Source organism: Temnothorax americanus, unplaced genomic scaffold, assembly GCF_048541705.1.
Source record: "Temnothorax americanus isolate GAGA-0224 unplaced genomic scaffold, ASM4854170v1 Scaffold105, whole genome shotgun sequence".
Lineage (NCBI taxonomy): Eukaryota > Metazoa > Arthropoda > Insecta > Hymenoptera > Formicidae > Temnothorax > Temnothorax americanus.
Window position 1 is genome coordinate 28,000 of NW_027509237.1, and position 21,894 is coordinate 49,893.

The 21,894-nt window shown below is 34.4% G+C and overlaps 1 protein-coding gene and 1 long non-coding RNA gene across 5 annotated transcripts in view; one reads left to right on the plus strand and one right to left on the minus strand.

Moving 5' to 3' along the window:
* Positions 1-92: 92 nt before the first annotated feature.
* LOC143903594 (caspase-1) overlaps positions 93-21,894 on the plus strand; it is a 110,377-nt gene continuing 88,575 nt past the window's right edge. For both annotated transcript variants that reach the window (XR_013258756.1, XM_077417307.1), the window contains exons 1-3: positions 93-320; positions 11,008-11,267; positions 11,447-11,749. Coding sequence is in view for 1 of the 2 variants with exons in the window: in XM_077417307.1 (XP_077273433.1) it covers positions 238-320; positions 11,008-11,267; positions 11,447-11,749 (646 nt within the window). In the remaining variant the exon portion in view is untranslated. The remainder of the gene's footprint in view (positions 321-11,007; positions 11,268-11,446; positions 11,750-21,894) is intronic.
* Positions 4,742-10,431, minus strand: LOC143903673 (uncharacterized). 3 transcript variants are annotated; one of them, XR_013258777.1, is made up of 5 exons: positions 7,251-10,431; positions 5,688-7,036; positions 5,128-5,196; positions 4,922-4,987; positions 4,751-4,824 (listed from the first exon to the last, which is right to left on the minus strand). It is a non-coding gene; the product is annotated as an uncharacterized LOC143903673 (long non-coding RNA). The 3 variants fall into 3 exon arrangements; XR_013258776.1 differs by having other exon boundaries at positions 4,742-4,824; positions 4,922-5,196; XR_013258775.1 differs by having other exon boundaries at positions 4,742-4,824; positions 4,922-7,036.

Sequence of the window (21,894 nt, forward strand, 5' to 3'; positions counted from 1 at the left end):
AATCACATTCTATTGTTACTTAGCAGCTCAGTGAGTGGTCGTGCTCCTGGATGGACCCATTCTCTCTACGTCTCTTTCAGAGTTCAGTACAGTTCAGTATTATTCAGCGTTATTGAAGTGCTTGCTAAGCTTGGCTACGCTACGCATTTTGTTCAGACGAAGTGACTGCAGAAACTGCGCAGTGAGAGATAGGCTCTTTCCCGCGATCTGTGAGCTCATTACGCGAAAATTAACACCATGTGCTCCACCGACAACAACAGCAGCATGAATAACGGCATGCAGCGCGACGACGTAGGCGACGCGTTTGGATCGTTCGGCAGGTATATACGAGAACTTCGCGTCTACCTGCGTTACCAGGCACGCGCACACATTTGCGCTATCACATAAATTGCGAATCGTCGCAAGTGTCCATATTGTCTATATTAAAAAATTTTACAATAATTTTAATTGAACTACAACAAGATATCTGTATATATGCATACACACACACACACACACACACACACACACACACACACACACACACACACACACACACACACACACACACACACACACACACACACACACACACACACACACACACACACACACACACACACACACACACACACACACACACACACACACACACACACACACACACACACACACCACACACACACACACACACACACACACACACACACACACACACACACACACACACACACACACACACACACACACACACACACACACACACACACACACACACACACACACACACACACACACACACACACACACACACACACACACACACACACACACACACACACACACACACACACACACACACACACACACACACACACACACACACACACACACACACACACACACACACACACACACACACATTATATATATAATATATATATATATATATATATATATATATATATATATATATTATAATAATTAAACTCGATATATTGGTATTGTAACAAAGAAAGATGTCATTAGAGCGGATTACTCCTATCGTACGTAAGATATGAGACAAGTTTATTTGATAGGCAATGATTGTTCAATGACTGCTGGAAGCAAACTAGATTGCACAAACATGGCACAAATATTAGCTGCATTTCGATATTCACTGTCAGTACTGAAAATTTATATTTTATTATATTTTATGTCACGTATACTATAGATTTTTAGTACTGACAGTAAATATCGGAATGCAGCTATAAAATAGACTTTTGTCGATTTTTATCATAGAATTAACTCTTATCGATTTGCGAATCATGTGCAATTTCCACCTTTAGATTAAAAGCGAGCCGTATTAAAAATATGAATAATAGGGAAGACCGGGGCTATCTGTCCACAGTACTACTATAATATGTCTCAAGTTTTAAGAGACAGAGATGTCTCTACCATTGTAACAAGTAGTTAAAAAATGCCCTACGTAAGACATTTTAAGGCAATTTTTGGCGATTGTTTGGTACATGTACCAAGGTTGATATTGGTAGGGGCGGAGCTTATTCTGGTATATGTACCACTACCATGTACCACTGCGAACGCTTAAAATGGACTGGTTTTTTTCTGCTGACGCGCGACTTGCAAACAGTTCAAAGATATTTATTTCGTTCAGATTAAACAGCTCAGTTGAGCGCTTATTAATTACTTCCTTTGATTGTTACATTTTCTTGGATGTATCAAAGATCCAAAAAAATATTTGTGAGTGCTCATTGAGCTGCTTTTTCTGCTAAACAACCCAGTAAACATAACCAATTTGTTTCACACAACGCGGTATTAAGGTTTAATAATTAAGGTTTAATTTCTTAAGAGCAGTATAAACATGAGTCTTAAAACGTGTTTATTAATATTATTAAATGAAATATATGAAGATGAAGAAATATCTGGAGTAACGGAAATGTACATGCAATTAAACAATGCAAGAAAGAATAAACGACGTATATTACCTATTATGAAACAAAGACAACATCATACTCGTCCTGGACTATATTCCGAAATGTGGATTGATTTATATTTGGAAAACGACTTTTTTCTGACATTCAGGTTGAAACGTGAAACATTTCAACAGTTATTACAATTAGTAACACGACAAGATGAAATGCAAAAGGTAATATAATCTAGAGTAATCTAGACAGCACAAAAGTCCGAAAGACGTTCTAAATCTTTTAAAAATTCTTTTATGCTGTCTGGGAATTTAAATTTTCCATAATAATTATATTTCTTGAATAAATTATAAAATTCCAGTAAACACCAATTAACAATGCATTGATGGAATGTTACTGTTAGTGTTTACTGGAATGCAACATATAACTATTTTGATAACATTTTGATGAATGTTTGATATAATAACATATAAATGTTATGACATCAAAATCTATATAAATAGCAAGTATCCAAACAGCACAGATGGGGTTCCTCTCCAAGGGATGTCTTAAAGAAGTCTTTTGGACATCCCAACATTCTAAAGATATTTCTTAGAAATTTGTGCTGTCTGAATATTAGTTATACTAATTATATTTTAAACGGATTGTATAATTATAAATATATTGTATTAACAACACAAAATTTGTTTTTAATGCAGTATTTTGTTGCCTTGAAAATTTACAATAATTACTGTATTTGTCTTCTATATTAATTAAAATTCTGTAATAAATATTCAACATTTTTAATATAATTTAAACCCACTTTCTGGCTGTTATGCTAAAGTTAATAAACTATATATATAATATAATTTAAACATAATTCTAGGTATATACTGGAGGATATGAACCAGTACAGCCCCATAAAGTACAACAAATAGCTTTATACTATTTGGCACATCAAATATCCATGACCCAAATTGGAGATAAATTTGATGTAGCAACATCAACTATTTCTAATTGCATTACTACATGGATAAACTGCGTCTTAAAATTGGTACCTACTTTAATACAGTGGCCTACAATAAATGAAAGAGTTAGTATAGAAGCAAAATTTAGAAATTTAGCAGGTTTTCCAGGTATGACTAAATGTTACACTTAAGACAAGTTATTGTTTTAAGTGTTGTTCTATTAATAAAATGATAGGATTGAATTATAATCTGTTTAAGGTGTAATTGGAGCAATTGATGGTTGCCATCTAAATGTTATGGCACCAAGTATGCAGCAAAAATGTTATCAAAATAGATATTTGACACATTCCATAATTTTGCAAGGAATATGTACAGCAGATTGTCTACTTACGAATGTATATGTAGGACATCCTGGATCAGCTAATGATTGCCGAGTATTAAGTAATTCAAGCTTATATGTCAAAATTGAACAAAACGGATATTCCCAATATTTTTTGCCAAATCAACATCTATTAGGTGATAAAATATACCCCATTAAAGAGTGGCTTCTACCTCCTTTTAAAGATTACGGAAATATGACACGTATGCAAAAAATATATAATAAAATACACAGCAAAACAAGAGTAAAAATTGAAAATTGTTTTGGATTATTAAAAGGACGATGGCGAAGGCTTAAAAATATATACAAACATACAAAATAGAAAAAGCTTCAAACATTGTGATGGCATGTTGTGCTCTACACAATTTTTGCCTTATAAATAATGACGTTGCTGAATCATTACTAGATGTTAATGTTGAAAGAATCGATAGAATGCAAATTCTTAGAAGACCTGACGACAGGAATATTGCAATTGACAAAAGAAATACCATAATGATGCAATTGTCAAATAGATAGACATAAACATAGATAGACAAATACATGTAAAAGGGTATCAAACATAATTAAATATATAAATGTACTTTCTATTTTCTCGTAATATCTTTATTTTCCTTTATTCAAACGTAAATAATGTTTTATAGTACACTCAGTAGGAACTTTAAAAATATATTAAACATTTAATACTTATGTATTAATCAGCCTCATTTCAAACGTATAACTTGTAATTTACGTAAATTATATTCTACATACCCAAAAAAAATAAAATCTTATTTTGCAATAATTAACCAAAATAAAAAGTAATTTGTACTGCGATAAGTATTCCCTTATATATAATAATTAATCTGATTGTGAGTCAGAGGACTTAGAGGAATATTTTCTTTTCTTATTTTTTTTAGGAGCTTCTGATTTAATAAGAGTTTTTAACACACTTAAGAATTCACCACGCTGTTCTAATGTTTGCTTTCTCAACTTGTTTTGTTTTTCTAACAATGTTTCAAATTTTTTAAAACGCTTGCTTTCAATTTCTACATCTTGTTCATGTAATTGTTTTAAAACTGTGCTTACATAATCTACCTTTGGTCTTACTGATTTCTTAACGTTTTTAAAAATACTCGGTCTACTTACATTAGAATCTATGTTTTCTTTTATATTATTTGACTTATTATCTACGTTATCAGGAAAGTTATCAGTTTCATTGTTATTAATGGCTTCACTACTTTTTGTTTCAATGCTGCAAGTGTCAGAAGCACTTGCTGTAGATACGTCATCTAATGAATCCAACAAATTGACTGGTTGACTACTGTGTTTTTCCCCAATAAGTTCGTGCATCTCATCAAAATACTTTGGTGGCTTTTTCTTTCCCGTACCAGTAGATTTCATGTAACGACAATGTCCATGATACATTTTCTCTAAATTCCGCCAGCGTTGATGACATTTATCAGCAGCTTTTGTTCCATAAGTAACTAAGTAACCAGTTTTTTGCATTTCTGTTGTTATATCAGCCCAGATCTTTTTTTGGAATGCATTTTGTCATTAAGAAAATGAAATTTGGATTGTACAATCTCCAGTAGTTTTACAGTCATTTCATGAGTAAATCCTATAAGCGTTAAAATATTTGATATTGTTCACACATATTTGTAATAAACTTTGCGATACAAAAAGTAAATTTTACGTCGGATATATATTATACTTACTATCTTCATTTGTTGCGCTCATTTGTCCTTCACTCTGTGGTTCAACGGATTGCGTTACATCTTTTTCTATTTCATATATAAGTGTAAGACAAAAAGGTAATAGGAAAAAATTTCATAAAGTTAATGTTACAATGTTTTTACAGTTTTATTAGTAAAATAATGATATATATGAGATTATTAATCAAATATAATCGTGAAATAGTTACTTGTATTTTCATTTATAGAAGCTTCATCCAATGTGTGTGGTTCATTATCAAAGACTGCTACATCACCTGCTGTAATAATAATATTATATTTAATTGTGCGACATCTTCCCAGATAGCAAAACCTATGCAAGCAGATTCTGAGCAATTTGCAATGAATTTTTGATGGCAAATAGGCAACAAATCTTACATAGAATCTGTTCTATCTGACGATGTTGCCAAACTGCCATCAGAAATCTCACAGTCTGCTGACATGCTATGCCAGCAGATTGACAGCAGAAATCTGAGAAATCCGAACAATGTCTGTAGCGATCTGATGGCAGACTGGTGGCAGAAATCGAGCAGGTCTGCGTACAGCAGGACTTGGTCTGTTTCTGCTATCAATCTGTCGTCAAATCATATCAGCATGCTCTGTCGACAGAACATGAGCTTTTCTATGGCTTTATTGTGGGATCCTGACTGTTGCAAATTTGCTAGCTAACATTTTGCTTACTGCGCGTCAATTTAAACAGATCTTATTTTTAAAATAATAAAAGTATAATTATGTACAACATTTTACTCACTTATTTTGCAGTAATATATATTTCTTCCCTGATCATCCACGATCGGTTGGTGTTATGTGTTGACAATCTGGTTGGTGTTGTGCGAATGAGATTAAGAATGTCAGGAATGATGAAGAAGCGTAAAGAGCAAAAAAGTTTAACACAAAGAATTTAGGAACAGCATAAACATAGATCACAAGAATGAATGGTGCGTAGATCAAAGATGTTTAATATGAAAGACGTAGAAAAATCAGGAACGTAGAACGCAGGATGAATGGCGCGCAGATCAATGATGTTTATCGCGCAGGACGCAGGAAAATCAGAATCGTAGATCGCAAGGATGAATGGCGCGCAGAAAAATCAGGATCGTAGATCGCAAGGATGAATGGCGCGCAGGAAAATCAGGACTGAGTTAAATCTGTAAATAACAAATCCAAATAATTTAAAAGTCTCAAAAAAGGTGTATCAATTCGTCATTCGGCGTATTCGGTGTATCAACGTAATTCAGCATTATAATAAACTCAAAGCGATGTATCAAAAACGTCATTCGAAATCTCTTTACAGTTTCGAACTATTCGTCATCAGCGGTGTATCAAAAAACATTCATTCGAAATCTCCTTACAGTCTCGAACTGTTCGTCATCACGTAAGAGGTCTGAATCTTACATCGCAGTCTCGAACTGCTCGATCACCTTTAAAGGTGTACGCAAGAACATTCGTTATCCTTCACCATAATATAAAGCTGATCGCAAAAAGCTACGCGGTAATCACGCAACATCGTGTTGCCCGTCATGACCTCGAACGTATGAATCCGCGGTTAACTCAATCGTAGTAAAGCTTACTCTTACCTTTAAACTTCTATCTACCTTCTTACGTATAAAGACGACGAATTCGAATAATCCGCTATGACTCCATCATTCGAGCAATCCGCTATGACTCCATCGAATCTCCTTTCGAAACTCCCTTCGAAATGTCTCCGTCGAATCTCCTTTCTCCGTCGAATATCCTTTCTGCACGTCTCCGCCGAATCCCGCAATCCACCCCCCCGAACTCGCACTCCCCCGAACTCGCACTCCCTCGAACTCACACCCCCTCGACTTCATCCCTCCTATCCTTCGCCACGATACTCTCTTCCTCAAAATAGTTCGTGATATCGGAGAGAGAAGTAAGCAGACAGACAAGAAAAAAAAAACAACAACACGAGAAATTCATCGTTGCTAAAATCGATTCTCTGAAGCCGCGTTCGTTGATCGTCACGCTTTCCTCGATCGCGCTCGCGACGTCCAAACCGACGTTAAAGCGGCGTTAATTTCGAAACAGTTGGCCATGGTCGTTCGTACATAACTGAAAATCTCTTTCACTATCCATGATCTGCAAGATAATATATTTTTTATTTTAATAAATATATTGCTTATTATTTTAATAAATCTTGATAAATAACAAGTGTTGAGTAATACAATCTTTAAATACACTACATACACTTATACTGATCCTTACTTAACCTCTAATTGCAGTAGCTGTTGACATAACACACACGTTGCTTACAACTATTTATTTTATAAATTGGCGCGTATTTGCTACGTACCACAGACTTGGAAATACTACCCTGCTTCAGAGCAGGGTATAGCGTGGTATCAACCAGAGAGATACCAAAATGATTGACCACGCCTTAACCACAAAGTACCAGTGTCGTCAAAACGGTCTGGTGCAGTTTGGTACACTTGGTACATATACTAAACGATCGCCAAAAATTGCCTTAAATGTTGTTTGTTTTCTTGCAATACCTCTCGCAGACGCTTAATTATTCACATTTTTCGACGGTCGAAAAATTTGCTGTGCGACAGTAGTTTTACTCAAATTAAAGTAAGCAATTCATAATATTATCAATTAATATATAGTTTATCAGGTGTAGTGTGAGAAGCGTCAAATCTTACTTCCGCATTATCTAAAATTGGCAACATGTTAAAGACTGAAAAACGTGGTCGGGGCTACCTGTTCTATTTTTGATGGGGCAATGTGTCCACACTTCAATGACGAATTGTTCTTTTATAAATGGTGCGCAACTACAAAAGAAAGACTTTCCTTAACCCTTTTTGGTCACACTGGGTAAAATAACCCCAGCGTTTTTTTGACTTCGAAAACGACCCAGTAAACCAATGGAAATGGGCCTTGTGCCGCCATCTACAGGTAGTTGGGACCTTCAAGTATCGATCCCCGTCGGTGGTATATTTTTCGGCCCGTTAGTTCTTTCTCGGCATTTTTTTCCGCAAAAAATCGCACCTTTATACCTCAAAATAAATAAATTTTTTGGAACGGCCGCATAAATTGCAATAATAAGTGAAAAGTGCATTATCTGAGAATGAAAAAACCGTTTGAAAAATTAAAATATCTTAAAAATTGAAAAAGTTACATTAGTTTTTGTGAAAAAGTTACTTTTCCGACTTTTTTTCCAACAATTTTTTTACATATGTTAAATTAATTTTTTGCAAATCAAACCTATACAGTCTTTTTAAGGAAGACTTAAACTACAACAGGATATTTTTTTTTAAGGTCACCTACAATTTTTTATACACGCTGGGGGTGTATTTCACCCAGTGTGACCGGTACGGGATTCTCGGAAAATGTGACCAAAAAGGGTTAAAACGGATAAGGTAGACATATCTAATAAAATTACATTTAGAGCGATTAAAGAATAAAAATTGAGCAAGAATCGTTTCGTAAAATCAGCGTTAGACTTTGGAATAAATGTTCGGGCTCTCACTCGCTACTGTAAAAAAGTGACCTACGAGCAATTACTTGATCCTGCGATTCAAGAATCGTCACCAAATTTTTATTTTAAAAATACACGTCAAGTTAAATATATGAGTTTGTCTTAAATTATTGAGTATTTTCTATTTCAAACGCTGCCGAGGATAAAGTAAAGGCCCCAAATAAAAAAAAAGATTAAAGAATTGAGGGGACAAAAGAAACTCATCACATTGATTTTGCAATGGACTTAAAATCAGTTTGATGCCACCGTATATAAAGAAAAGTCAGCTCTACGCAGGAAACTTATCAAAAAATCTACACAAAGTGTGTGCCTACTACTTCTCTGATTCTAACGACTAGGCAGTTTTTTCAATATTATATATATATTAATAATAAATAATATCATAAATAAGTATAGAAAAATTAATATAAATAATGTGTTTTATATTATGTGGACAGATAGCCCCGCATATATGGGGCTATCTGTCTACGCTTGACTTGTCTACTTAAAAAATTCGGCTCTTTAAAATGTTAAAAAATCAATTATTTTAATTATGTTTTTTTTTAATAGCAAGGTTGAAAGGTTATTTTATTAAAATTTTAGCCAAATATCTTTATTAGTTTTTAAGTAAACTTGAAAAAAGCGTAATGTGTATGACACAAAGCCCCGCCCTTGCTGAAAATGACCGATTAAATCCGATTGGTTCCGTATTAAATTTGGTGAAATTGAATCGGAATGAATGCGTTTTTAATCCGGTTAATCGGATGCCCGATTGGAAGTGAATCGGTTCTAATAACAAATCAATCGGAATCGTTTTTAATTCGGCATTTCCGGATTAATCTGAATCCGTCGTTATCAGTTTCAATCGTATTAATGCACATCCATTTTAATCGGGTGAATAAAATAAGCACATGAATCGTGTTGAATCCGCATCAATCGTAAAATTTTAATACAACACCGAAATCGGATTTAATGCAATATTTCCGGATTCATCTGAATCCGACTGAATCGGTTTCAATCGTATTAATCTTAATCCATTTTAATCGAGTAAATAAAATGACCACCTGAATCGTATTGAATCCGCATCAATCGTAAAATTTTAATACAACACCGAAATCGGATTTAATGCGATATTTCCGGATTCATCTAAATTCTACTCAATTGGTTTAAATCGTATCTGCGCTTAATCCATTTAAACTGGGTAGTGAAAGTAGCTATGTGAATTGGATTAAATCCGCTTTAATCATTAAAATTGTATATAACACATAATTTTTACGTAATAGAGTTCTTACTACAGGATTTCCTTTTGGTAAAGTTATGAATTCTATATTTGCAAAACTGTAAAATGTTTTTATTTAACCCTTCGAGAACACACAGGGTTAATTTGACCCTTTTTTTTCTTTTTTTTTTTGCCAGAAAAGTTTGTAGCCAAAAATATTAAACATAAAAAAATAAAATTTTTTTGTAAAAAAAACTTTTTTTTAAGAACACTGTCAATTTGACCCTACACACACTTTGATCGTCCACCAATTTAAATTGACGAGTACGATTAGCTTTAAAAAATTCCCAGATGTACTTGGAACATTGTTAAATCAATTGATAAAAATAAAAAATTTTTTTTTTTTTAATTTTTTAAAATATGTAAATAATTCCAATGGTGGACGATCAAAGTATGTGTAGGGTCAGATTCTCCGTGAATAAAAAAAAAGGTGTGTTTTTGAAGGGTTAAATAAATACTGCACATTGTAATAATATAAATTTGTAGTACAAAAGAATGGAATTATAATAAAGTAGTAAATAATCCTGTTTATATATCCGGAATTCACGGATTCTATCAGTTTGAATCGGTTTCAGTCAATCCGTTTAAATCATTATAATTTTGTGATTTCGGAGTTCACGAAATCATAACAATTTAGACTGATTCAAACCGATAGAAAACGAGTGAAATTACATCCTTGAATACCAATCCGTTTCAATCGTTTTCAGTCGGTGTAATCGTTATAAATCCGTGATTTCCGGATCAAGAATCCAGATTCATGCGGATTCAAAATTTTTAATCAGATTCAATCGGTCATTTTTGGCAGTAATACGAGATGTAAAATTCAGGCTCTGAATACAGATGTAAATGGGTGCTTTCCTATTATTGACACACGTCGACACAAACGTCGTTCTATCTTTCTTTGCATTCAATGAGTAACAAAGACAAAACAACATTTGTGTCAACTTGTGTCAGTAAATGGAAAGCATCTGATGTGTAGCAAATAAGCATGTACCAGAAAACAAACTATATATATTTACATGGCGGCTTAAGGCTATTGCACGTAACAATGTTTTAGTTGTAATCGTAAAAGGCCGTAAGAAAATAGACCAATCATAGTCGATTATTCTTCTCGCACTTGAATCCCTGGTAGGGACTCCCTGGAGGGTCTCTAAGAAAGGCAAGTTTCTACGATAGATTTAAATAGTCTCCGCTACAGTAGTTATTAAACTGGATTATAAGCAGCCGTGTAAACATAGTCGTAGACTCTGAATCTAATATGGAAAAGTTTTAAGTTAGAATATATGGAACAACAAGACAAAATTCTTTTTACAGGAGCAGCACAGTTTCTCCTCTCAGTGTAGCACAATTGGCACCTACTCAGCGTTATGCCACATACTATAATATGAATCATTCCAAGCGTGGTGTAGCTCTCATCTTCAATCATGAATTTTTCACTGTCCCACATCTTAAACCTCGCTGCGGTACAAATGTCGATTGTGAAAATTTAACCCTCAACTTGAAAAATCTTGGTTTTGAAGTGAACGACTTTCACAATTTAACTCACAAAGATGTAGTAAAACAATTGGAAAGAGGTAAGATGCACTTCAACGTTCAACTCGCACATTCAACATTTCTTTAAGAAACTTTTTATTTAAGAAACATTTGTTATATATAAAAAATATAAAGAGAATGTGTCTGATGTTTTATAGATGAAATATCATGTAGGATATAACTGAAATATGTGATAACAAGCAGATTATTACTTTCACAGCTGCGGAAATGGATCATTCTGAACATGATTGCTTGGTGATAGCTGTGTTAAGTCACGGTGAACTTGGATTGCTTTACGCTCATGATACTGCGTATAAAGCGGATTCTCTATGGCATTACTTCACTGCCGATAAATGCCAGAGTCTTGCTGGCAAACCTAAGCTATTCTTTATACAAGCTTGCCAGGGTGATAAACTGGATCCAGGTATTAATCTCAAAGAGCGTACTGAAACGGATGGGCTTGTCTCAACATTCCGCATCCCTACTCAAGCGGACTTTCTTATTGCCTACTCAACCATTCCAGGTATTGTCATTTGCGCTATCTGAACATTAACCACCCTCTATTGCCCTCGTTCAGCAAACAAACGCCAGTACTCTCGTGTCAGCGCCATGCTGCGCTATAGTATATATGTTTGTCACTGTATTAGGGGTGTAGTTCCGAATGACCCCTGCTCTTGATTGACCTAAAGTTTTACACATAAGTTGTTTTTGATGTGAGGAATAAAATCCGCGTAGTCCCAACTTCGGGAAATAAAAAAAAAATTTTATGATAGCATTTATCTCTCAATTATTGAGTTGGAGATTTGTGTTTTTGCATCAGTTGCAGACGTTAAGCCGTTGGTCCAAAGGGTTAAAGTGAGAGAAGAAGGATAGTATTGGTAGTAGATTGCGAACCCTGCGGGGATATGCAATAAATTACGAATTTTACAGGAATTTTTTTATATTATATATTATATATATAAAATTATATATTATATATCATATATATATATATATATATATATATAATATAAATATATAATATAAATATTATATATTATATATATAAATATATATTATACATGAACTCTGAATACCAAGTTACAGAGACTTGTCAATTGCTGTATTTGGTTCATCTACGACCTTAAGCGTGATGAACATATTACTCCATATCGACGTAGGTTGAAGTGGCTTTCTGTTGAAAATAGACGGTACTACTTCCTTGGATGCCAGATTTATCGTATCCTGCATATGAACTCACCATCATACTTGCGTGAACTTTTTACTTCCCCTGATCCCACTCTTAGGAAGTCTGATCGGCTTGCCTCATCATCTACTCAAACTTTTCACATTCCCGCTCATAGAACTGTTGCCTATAGATCCTCTTTCCAGCTTTCCTCCATTTACTTCTGGCATTCTCTTCCTAATTCAGTTACCTCAGCATCGACTTTTGTATCATTTAAAAGCTTACTTCGCATGTTGTTGCTTTCATCCGAATCAGACGTGTAAGTCTTGTGTTCTTTTCTTCTTTGTTCTGTGCACTCCTTATTTTGCACTTTTCTTGGATCTTTTCTTTTTCTTGCACTTTGGTTTATATTGCGTTATTCTGTTAGTTTTATATTGCGTTAGTTTCTAAGTTGCGTTAGCTATAAGTTGTTTTGTATTATACTGCTTTGTCTGAGAGCGAGCATATGCTATTGTAATCAGACATTGTTATCTTATTTTTGCCCCTTAGCCATTGCTCGGGCATAATTAAATTCATCAATCAATCAATCTCTCTCTCTCTCTCTCTCTCTCTCTCTCTCTCTCTCTCTCTCTCTCTCTCTCTCTCTCTCTCTCTCTCTCTCTCTCTCTCTCTCTCTCTCTCTCTCTCTCTCTCTCTCTCTCTCTCTTTCTTAAAATTATTGTTTATGTGTATGCAAGTTCTTACAAATATTTTCATGTCGTTATCTTGCCATTTTGTATCTTTGCCCTTCAGCCTATGCTTGGGCATATTAAATATATATCAAATCAAATATCTTTATCTTCTTTTTTTTCTTCTTCTTCTCTTCCTTTCTCTCTGTCCTTCTCGACTTTTCTTCTATTTCTCTTATTTATCAACCTCAACTTTGTCATATCTAATTACAGAGAACAAAAAAATTACTAACACACACAATTACTAACACAATCACCACCATCTTTATCGTCGACGATTTACGCACAATATAAGTTTAATTATTTTTTTAAAACTTACTTTCTTCTTTTTTTCTCCATCTTTCTCTTTTTTCTTTGTCTCCTTCTTTTTCTCTTGTTCATCATCTTTAACTTTGTAATATTTAATCACAAAGAATGAAAAAATTACGAACAAACGCTCTATCATCATTTTTATCGTAGACGTGTTACGTATAATATAAGTTCAATTATTTATTATTTTAAGATTTACCTGCCTCTTTTTCTTTTTTCTCTTTTTTCTGTTTTCTTCTTTTCCTTTTGTTCATCATTTTTAACTTTGTATAATAATATCTAATTACAAAGAATAAAAAAATTATGAACAAACACGTTATCATCTTCATCGTAAATGAGTTACGCACAATATAAGTTTAATTATTAGTTTAAGGCTTACCTCTCATTTTTTTTCCTGTTTCCATCTCTTTCTTTCTCTTTCTTTAACACTTTTCAATTTGCACACACTGTCTGCACTGGGCGCACACGTGCTAATCCGGGAGTCAGGGCTATTAAAAAATGAGAATATTGAAGTTCACGGCGCAAAGCTGGAATTTTTTTAAATCGATTCTTATGATATCCCGTAACAAGCGTGTAAAGTCTCTAGAATCAACTCGGCCCGCTTCGCCTTTTTTTATTGCAAAATATATTTAAAAACGCGTTTCTGTATAGTTTTCTTTAAATAACTCCTTCTGTGTTGGTCAAACGACAAAACTTGAAGAGAGAAAAATTGTTCGGAAGAAAATTTCCTATAAGAATAAGCCTTAAAAAATTTTTAAAAAAATTTTTTAATTGCAAAATTGCAAAAAATACGCGAAAAAAGGGCCATTTTTACAGGTTCCCGAAAACTGGGTTAAAAATTATCATATTTAAGCGGACATTCACTCAATGATACCTTTCAGTATGCTGAACAAGTGTGCACAAGGCTCGCCTCCAATTTTTATATGGCTGCCTATTAACAAATTATTTATGCAAATCGGACGCTTGGCTCTTACGTCTGAACGGGTGAACTTATTTTGATGCACTTTATCGGAAATGAAAGGTAACGATGTCTACTTTATGAATTTAAAATAAAAACATTTTTTTTTCTATAATTTGACTATTATTTTAAACAATTTAAATTTCGCATATTAAATATCGGCGTTATTTATTGGCGTACAGTAATGCAAATAGCACCATTGGTTTGCGCTTAAAAAATTATGAATTTAAAAAAAAACGTCCCGATACGACCAATAGAAGCCGAGATAATTGACTTTTACATAATTAATGATTACAGCTAAATTATTTCATATTTTTACTTGAAATTTGGTGTGAAGGTACTGGAGTGAATGCTTTAACGGTGGAATTTTTTTTGCTGCAATTTGACTGCCAGGTTCGGCGAAAAAAAATGTCGAATACAGCGGTTTTAGAGCGAGAGCGCCGGAGCGGACGCAGCGGCGGGTCGACTGCGTGGCGCGCAGGCGCGCGAGCCGCCGCTGCGTCCGCCAAGCTCGCTTAATTAACAATTACTTTTCTCTGCAACAAAAGCACGTATCCAAACGATTTTTTTTTAAATCTGCTTGAAATTTTCCGAATTTTATGATTATCATAAAATTATATAGTATTAAATTAACGGAGATAAACAAGATATATTAGGAAAAATACGTATTAATTATTAACAAATTATTTTTGTGATATTTTATACTGTATTGTATATTTTATTATATTGTCAATACAGATAGAAAATAGGTTGTCTATAATCTAATGAATAGATGTAAAAACGTAAATAAATAAACAAATTTTTAACAAACGTTGAAAAAATTGCATTTTATCCTACCACTCTTTACACACACAAAATTGCTAATATAATTTTTTACTTATAAAAACGATTTTTCTTTAATATATAATAGTTTATCACTATTAGTTACGAAAGTATATCCTCTTTTTAATGAAATAATCATAAAGATCAGAAAAATTCACGAAAATGAAATAAAATAAGTGTATAGACAACCTATTTTCTATCTGTATTGACAATATATAATATTATACAATACAGTATAAAATATCACAAAAATAATTTGTTAATAATTAATACGTATTTTTCCTAATATATCTTGTTTATCTCCGTTAATACTGAGAATATGACATTTATAATGTGATAATCATAAAATTCGGAAAATTTCAAGCAGATTTAAAAAAAAATCGTTTGGATACGTGCTTTTGTTGCAGAGAAAAGTAATTGTTAATTAAGCGAGCTGGGCGGACGCAGCGGCGGCTCGCGCGCCTGCGCGCCACGCAGTCGACCCGCCGCTGCGTCCGCTCCGGCGCTCTCGCTCTAAAACCGCTGTATTCGACATTTTTTTTTGCCGAACCTGGCAGTCGAATTGCAGCAAAAGAAATTCCACCGTTAAAGCACTCACTCCAGTACCTTCACACCAAATATTTCAAGTAAAAATATGAAATAATTTAGCTGTAATCATTAATTATGTAAAAGTCAATTATCTCGGCTACTATTGGTCGTATTGGGACGTTTTTTTTTTTTTGAAATTCAGAATTTTTTACGCGCAAACCAATGGTGCTATTTGCATTACTGTACGCCAATAAATAACGCCGATATTTAATATGCAAAATTTAAATTGTTTAAAATAATAATCAAATTATAGAAAAAAAATGTTTTTATTTTAAATTCATAAAGTAGACATCATTACCTTTCATTTCCGATAAAGTGCATCAAAATAAGTTCACCCGTTCAGACGTAAGAGCCAAGCGTCCGATTTGCATAAATAATTTGTTAATAGGCAGCCATATAAAAATTGGAGGCGAGCTTTGTGCACACTTGTTCAGCATACTGAAAAGTATCATTGAGTGAATGTCCGCTTAAATATGATAATTTTTAACCCAGTTTTCGGAAACCTGTAAAAATGGCCCTTTTTTCGCGTATTTTTTGCAATTTTGCAATTAAAAAAGTTTTTAAAAATTTTTTAAGGCTTATTCTTATAGAAAATTCCCTTCCGAACAATTTTTCTCTCTTCAAGTTTTCTCGTTTGACCAACACAGAAGGAGTTATTTAAAGAAAACTATACAAAAACGCGTTTTTAAATATATTTTGCAATAAAAAAAGGCGAAGCGGGCCGAGTTGATTTTAGAGACTTTACACGCTTGTTACGGGATATCATAAGAATCGATTAAAAAAAATTCCAGCTTTGCGCCGTGAACTTCAATATCTAATCCCCTGTTTCAAGATTGCCGGCCATGCATATATTTCACTCTCTTTATACGTATCTTTATATAAACTTATGTAGTAGTAATTTTACTACTGTTGTGTGCACAAAACATTTGTACACAAAACATATTGTTAGCAACATTTATGAAAACCGTTAATATAACTGAAATCAAGAGACACGGTAGTGTCTCGCGCCAAGTACACGCGGAGCGAGACCGACCGTGACTCTTTTACGCGACGCGACGGGTTGCGAGTACCCGAGATGTTGAGATTTCAATAACGAGTGAACGAATCAAGTTCTAAGTAGGCTTGATCGATAAGAAGATAACACAAAGTATTTTATGTAAAATAATAAAATACTAAAAATTATAATAAAAACATTATATAGAATTTATCTAAAACTTATCTGAAATTTTTCGATGACAACCGTTCACAGACGCGCGCTGCGCGCGCGTTATTTAGCTTTTTAAATTTTATATTTTTTATTATAAAACTTAATTTTTAACTACTATTTTATTTTTACTACGTTACACTATTATACTCACACGACAATACGTTAACGTTCAAACTGTCAAAACCACGGTCGTGAATACAGGTCCGGAAACTCGTCCGTTTTTTTGGTGGTGGGGGTGACTCGCTTAATGACGATATTTTCATAGGCTTGCCATGTGACCGCGCGCGTCGCTGCGTTGCAAGGATTTTTTATCACGCATACGCATTGTCCACTAATCCGTTTTACCGTAAAGACTCCCGCACAATGAAATATATAAGGAACAAGGAACAGATATTAGCGATTAAAAATAAGAAATCAGGAATAATATTAATCGCTAATATCTGTTCCTTGTTCCTTATATTTTTCATTGCGGAGGCCTTAACCAATACAATATTTTTATAATAAATGTAAGATAGAAAATAGTATATGCAAAAAGCAGCGAGTTTTGTAAATAAGTTGGCTCAATCAACGTTTTAAATGAGTTCAAATGTGGATGAGTGGTAGTAAGAGATCCGCCTTGCAGTCTTTTACCGTTTTTAGTTTGATTCTGATTATTGTTTTTTTTTTACAATTTTACGAAAAGAAAATAAAAAGCTTATATGCTTAAGCCCCCTTTTTGCAATAACATCCATAAATAAAATAAAATACATCTATATGTTAAAAACGCTCATCGTACACCGTATGATTAATATGATTAAAGCAATGAACTGAACTAATTCGATTTTTCTACAAATACGTCGTTAACTAAATTCGTTAAAAAATTCCAAGCGTTAAACATTAAATTCACGCGTGTATTGTTTAAATAATTATTTTATTTTTGTTTATTTACATTTTAATTTCTATTTTACTTAACCATTAAGAATGCTTGTACGTTCACGACAAATTTATCGAAATTACTTTTGAACTTCAATCTCTGAGGACGGTTATTCAAGTCCATACTAAAGTCTATATCCGTCGTTAGCTCGGTGAATGCATTCGCTAATCTTTGTGCTACTTGTGGATCTGTTTGACTGGATACAATATTCTGTACAAGTTCCTGATATTCTTCTTGATAGCAATATATGAGATGGTAAAGAGGCGTACTGGCGTTCGAGATCAGATCTGAATCCATTTGATGTTACAAAATGAGACTTATCAGCAACTGAAAGGAAAAATTCAATAATTCAAAATTTGCTGTATCCTAAAAGGTACGTTTATATGCTCATAAGCTATCGCTTGTAAAAACTTACGTTCAAAAAGGGTGCCATTATGTCTTTGCGCCACCGTCCTTGCGTAACTTCTTTGTGAATGTGCATGGTCAAGGTTTGGATTGTATCACAGCAAAGACTAGCTACTTCATTGCCAAATGAATATAAACTTAATTCTACTGATGACGCTAAAAGCTGCTGCAGCAATTTAACAGGTTGCAATTCGGCACGACACAATATTTCGTTAATTTCATTGTCAATTTAATCACTTTCTAGGACTTCGTACGTTCGTTACATTCAATATGTCAATATGTTATATGTTATATAACATATGACATATATATGTTATATGTCATATGTCATATGTTATAAGTTATATGTCAATATATTCAATATGTATTTGCGTTATTTAAAAAATCTCTAACCTCCAGCGCTCCAGGTGGTGATGGTGTCAACTACATAAAATGACTTCACTAAGCGAGTCACCCCCCACTACTAGAGTTTCCAGACCTGTATTCACGACCGTGGTCAAAACACACTCCGCGATGACAGTCCATCACGGGCTAAAGCAAGCTACGGCGCGGCAATCAATCGAGATAACCCATCAGCATCGCGGTAAAAAGGCAACAATAAATTCGACTATCGACTTAACACGCTTTTTTTAAGAGTGGACTACCCTTATGAAAAAGTAGTACTGGTTTTAATACTGGAAAAAGTATTGGTGAAAGTACTGAAAACATAAGTACTCAAAGTACTACTAAATTCGACCATACTGACTTCGTCAGTACTCTTTCCCAGTACTCATCCAGTACTTATCCAATACTCATTCAGTACTTCCTTCAGTACTTCCTCTTGTACTCCCTCCAGTACTCCCCCCAGTACTTTTTCCAGTACTTTCTCCAGTACTTCCCCCAGTACTCCCCCCAGTACTCCCCCCAGTATTTCTTTTAGTACTCCCCTTGTACTCCCTTCAGTACTTCCTCCAGTACTCTTTTAGTACTTATTGAATACTCGTGGGATACTAACGTGTGGCACAGGCGCTGTACTTGCGCAGTACTATCCAAGTAGAACAAAAAGTCAAGATTGTAGGCTTAGAATTTAGGAACTCTTGCCTTTTAGGCGACTAGCGCCCGAAAATATCTGATTTGGTCCCGTAGGGGGTCTCCTCTTATACAAGTCGGTGCAGAATCTTGAACTCGAGAGAATGTTTGGGCGAGGCGACGCCTAGCGGCATCGATGCGAACTGCCCATTTTACTAGTGTTGCCGCGCGGGCGTGTATCACTGGTGGCGTGACCGCCACAAAGATGATAGCAAAATAACGTCATATTGATAGTTTAGTGTGTTAATTTAGTGTTTTATTAATTTAGTATTTCCAAGATACGTTACAAAAAAGTAGTACTAGCAATCAGTACTCAGTACTGAGTGATCAGTACTCATAGTATTAACAGTATTAGTATGTTATTACTCATGAATATTGCAGAATGGTCAATACTGTGCCTATTAGTTCTTACAGTACTGGCAGTACTATCTTGATAGTACTCCGAATATTAATCTGACAAAGTATTGACCATTTCAATACTTTGAAGTACTAATGAGTATTATTGCTTGTAGTACTGCCAGTACTGTAAGCACTGACAGACACAGTACTGACCATTCTGCAGTATTCATGAGTATTAACATACTAATACTCTCAATATTACTAGTACTGATCACTCAGTACTGAGTACTGATTGCTAGTACTACTTTTTCGTAAGGGTAGAACAACACAGGCGCGCGCTACGCGCGCGCTTTTATTTTATTTCACGAATAGAACACAGGCGCGCGCTACGCGCGCGCATTAATTTAATTTCACGAATATACAACTATACATTTTTTATATTTTTATTAGAAGTCAAGAGGTAAGTCGCTAATATCGATAGGTCTTCTAAAGCAACACCTTTCTATTTCTCGAAAACTAAACACCGTACTTTATTAATGCTGATAAGGACATAATTTACTTATATAATTAAAGACGTAAAAACCCATACTTCATACATTTATTGATTTTTGTATATAAAATGTGTTAAAAACGGAACATTCAAAAGCAATTATTAAAAATAAAATTTACCCAAATTTCTTTTACTAATTGTACAGTTCAAATAATAGTTAATATATTATTAATAATATCAGATCATTTTACATGTTTGTAACGTCTTGAAGCTATTTAAATTTATCTTTTTTTTTATTTTTCTTATATTGCAGTTTTATATTTAAATATAAAATTGAGATGCAACGTAAACTGGCATACTTTGATAAAACGGATTATAAGGTAGTAAAAATCAAATAGAATAGAATAAAAAACAGCACAAGATCTTGCTGCGAAATTATGAGATAAATTTACTAGCATGCTGTCGGCATACTGCCAACATTTTGCTATGTGGGGTAAAACAATTGTGAAGCAACACACAGTAACAAACTACGAAGGTAGAAAACGAAAGGTTTCGAATTTAAATCCTGATCGGGTCTGTTAATTTTTCCGTTTACCCTTCTCGCTGTCCAAAATTTCCTTCCGTATCTTTCTTCCACCCTCACTACACTCCTTGTTTTCTCGTATATTTCCATGATCCTCTTTCCCAACCTCTCACTCACCCCTGGTTTTTTTTAGACATCTTCCCAAAACCCTCCTGTTCACTGAACCAAATGCCGCCCTTGGATCTACAAAAGCAGCCACTATACCTTCTTTTTCCTCTTTAATCCCTTCCCTATCGCATAATTAAGTATGTAAATGTGTAAGTGTGTAAACCCTCTCCTTTCCATATATACTCTCCCATAACGCCTTTCTTAAACCACGTCCCCCATAACTTTACACTTCATTTCCTATCTCGTCCTCTCCCGCCGTTTTACCTTTTTCAGCTCTTCCAGTATTCTCTCTACTTCCTTCTATCCTATCTCCTTCTCTTTCTCCACTTTCCCCTCCGCCCCCTGCTTTCCCAACTCTCCTTCTCCTAGCCTTCGCTTGTATTCCGTTCCTTCTAACATCTTCCTAAAGTATTTATCCCACTCCTCTAATGTTATCTCTTTATTAATTTCTACCCTTCTTCTCTTTTCCTTGTTTATTACTTCCCACATCTGCTTCTCTGTTCTCGCCTCTCTTGCCTCTTTCAGCAAATTTCTCTTTTTTCTTCCTTTTTTCTCACACTTTTCCTTATACTCCTTTCTTCTCTTATGATCTTCTTTGTGTTTTTTTCCTCTTTTCCAGTCTCTTAATAATTTTTCGATCTCCTCCCTCTTCTTTCTACAGTCCTTATCCTGCCCTTTCCTTCTGCCCCTCTTTTTACTCTTCTCACCCTTACTTCCATCTTAATTCTTTTTGTCAACTTTTTGACCTCTTTATCTATTGCCCCCTACCTATTTCTACCTTCTCCGTCCTTTTTCAAAACTCTTCTCTTGCCTCTTCCGACCAGTCCGTCTTTTTCACCCACCTCTCTTCCTCCGCTATTGTCCCTCTCCTCTCTCTCATCACCACCCCCTTTGTCCAACCGTACTGCTATTGATTGGTGATCCGAATCTACCTCACACCTCACCTCTAATCTTGTCACTCTTTTCCAAGCTTTTTTTTCTCCTA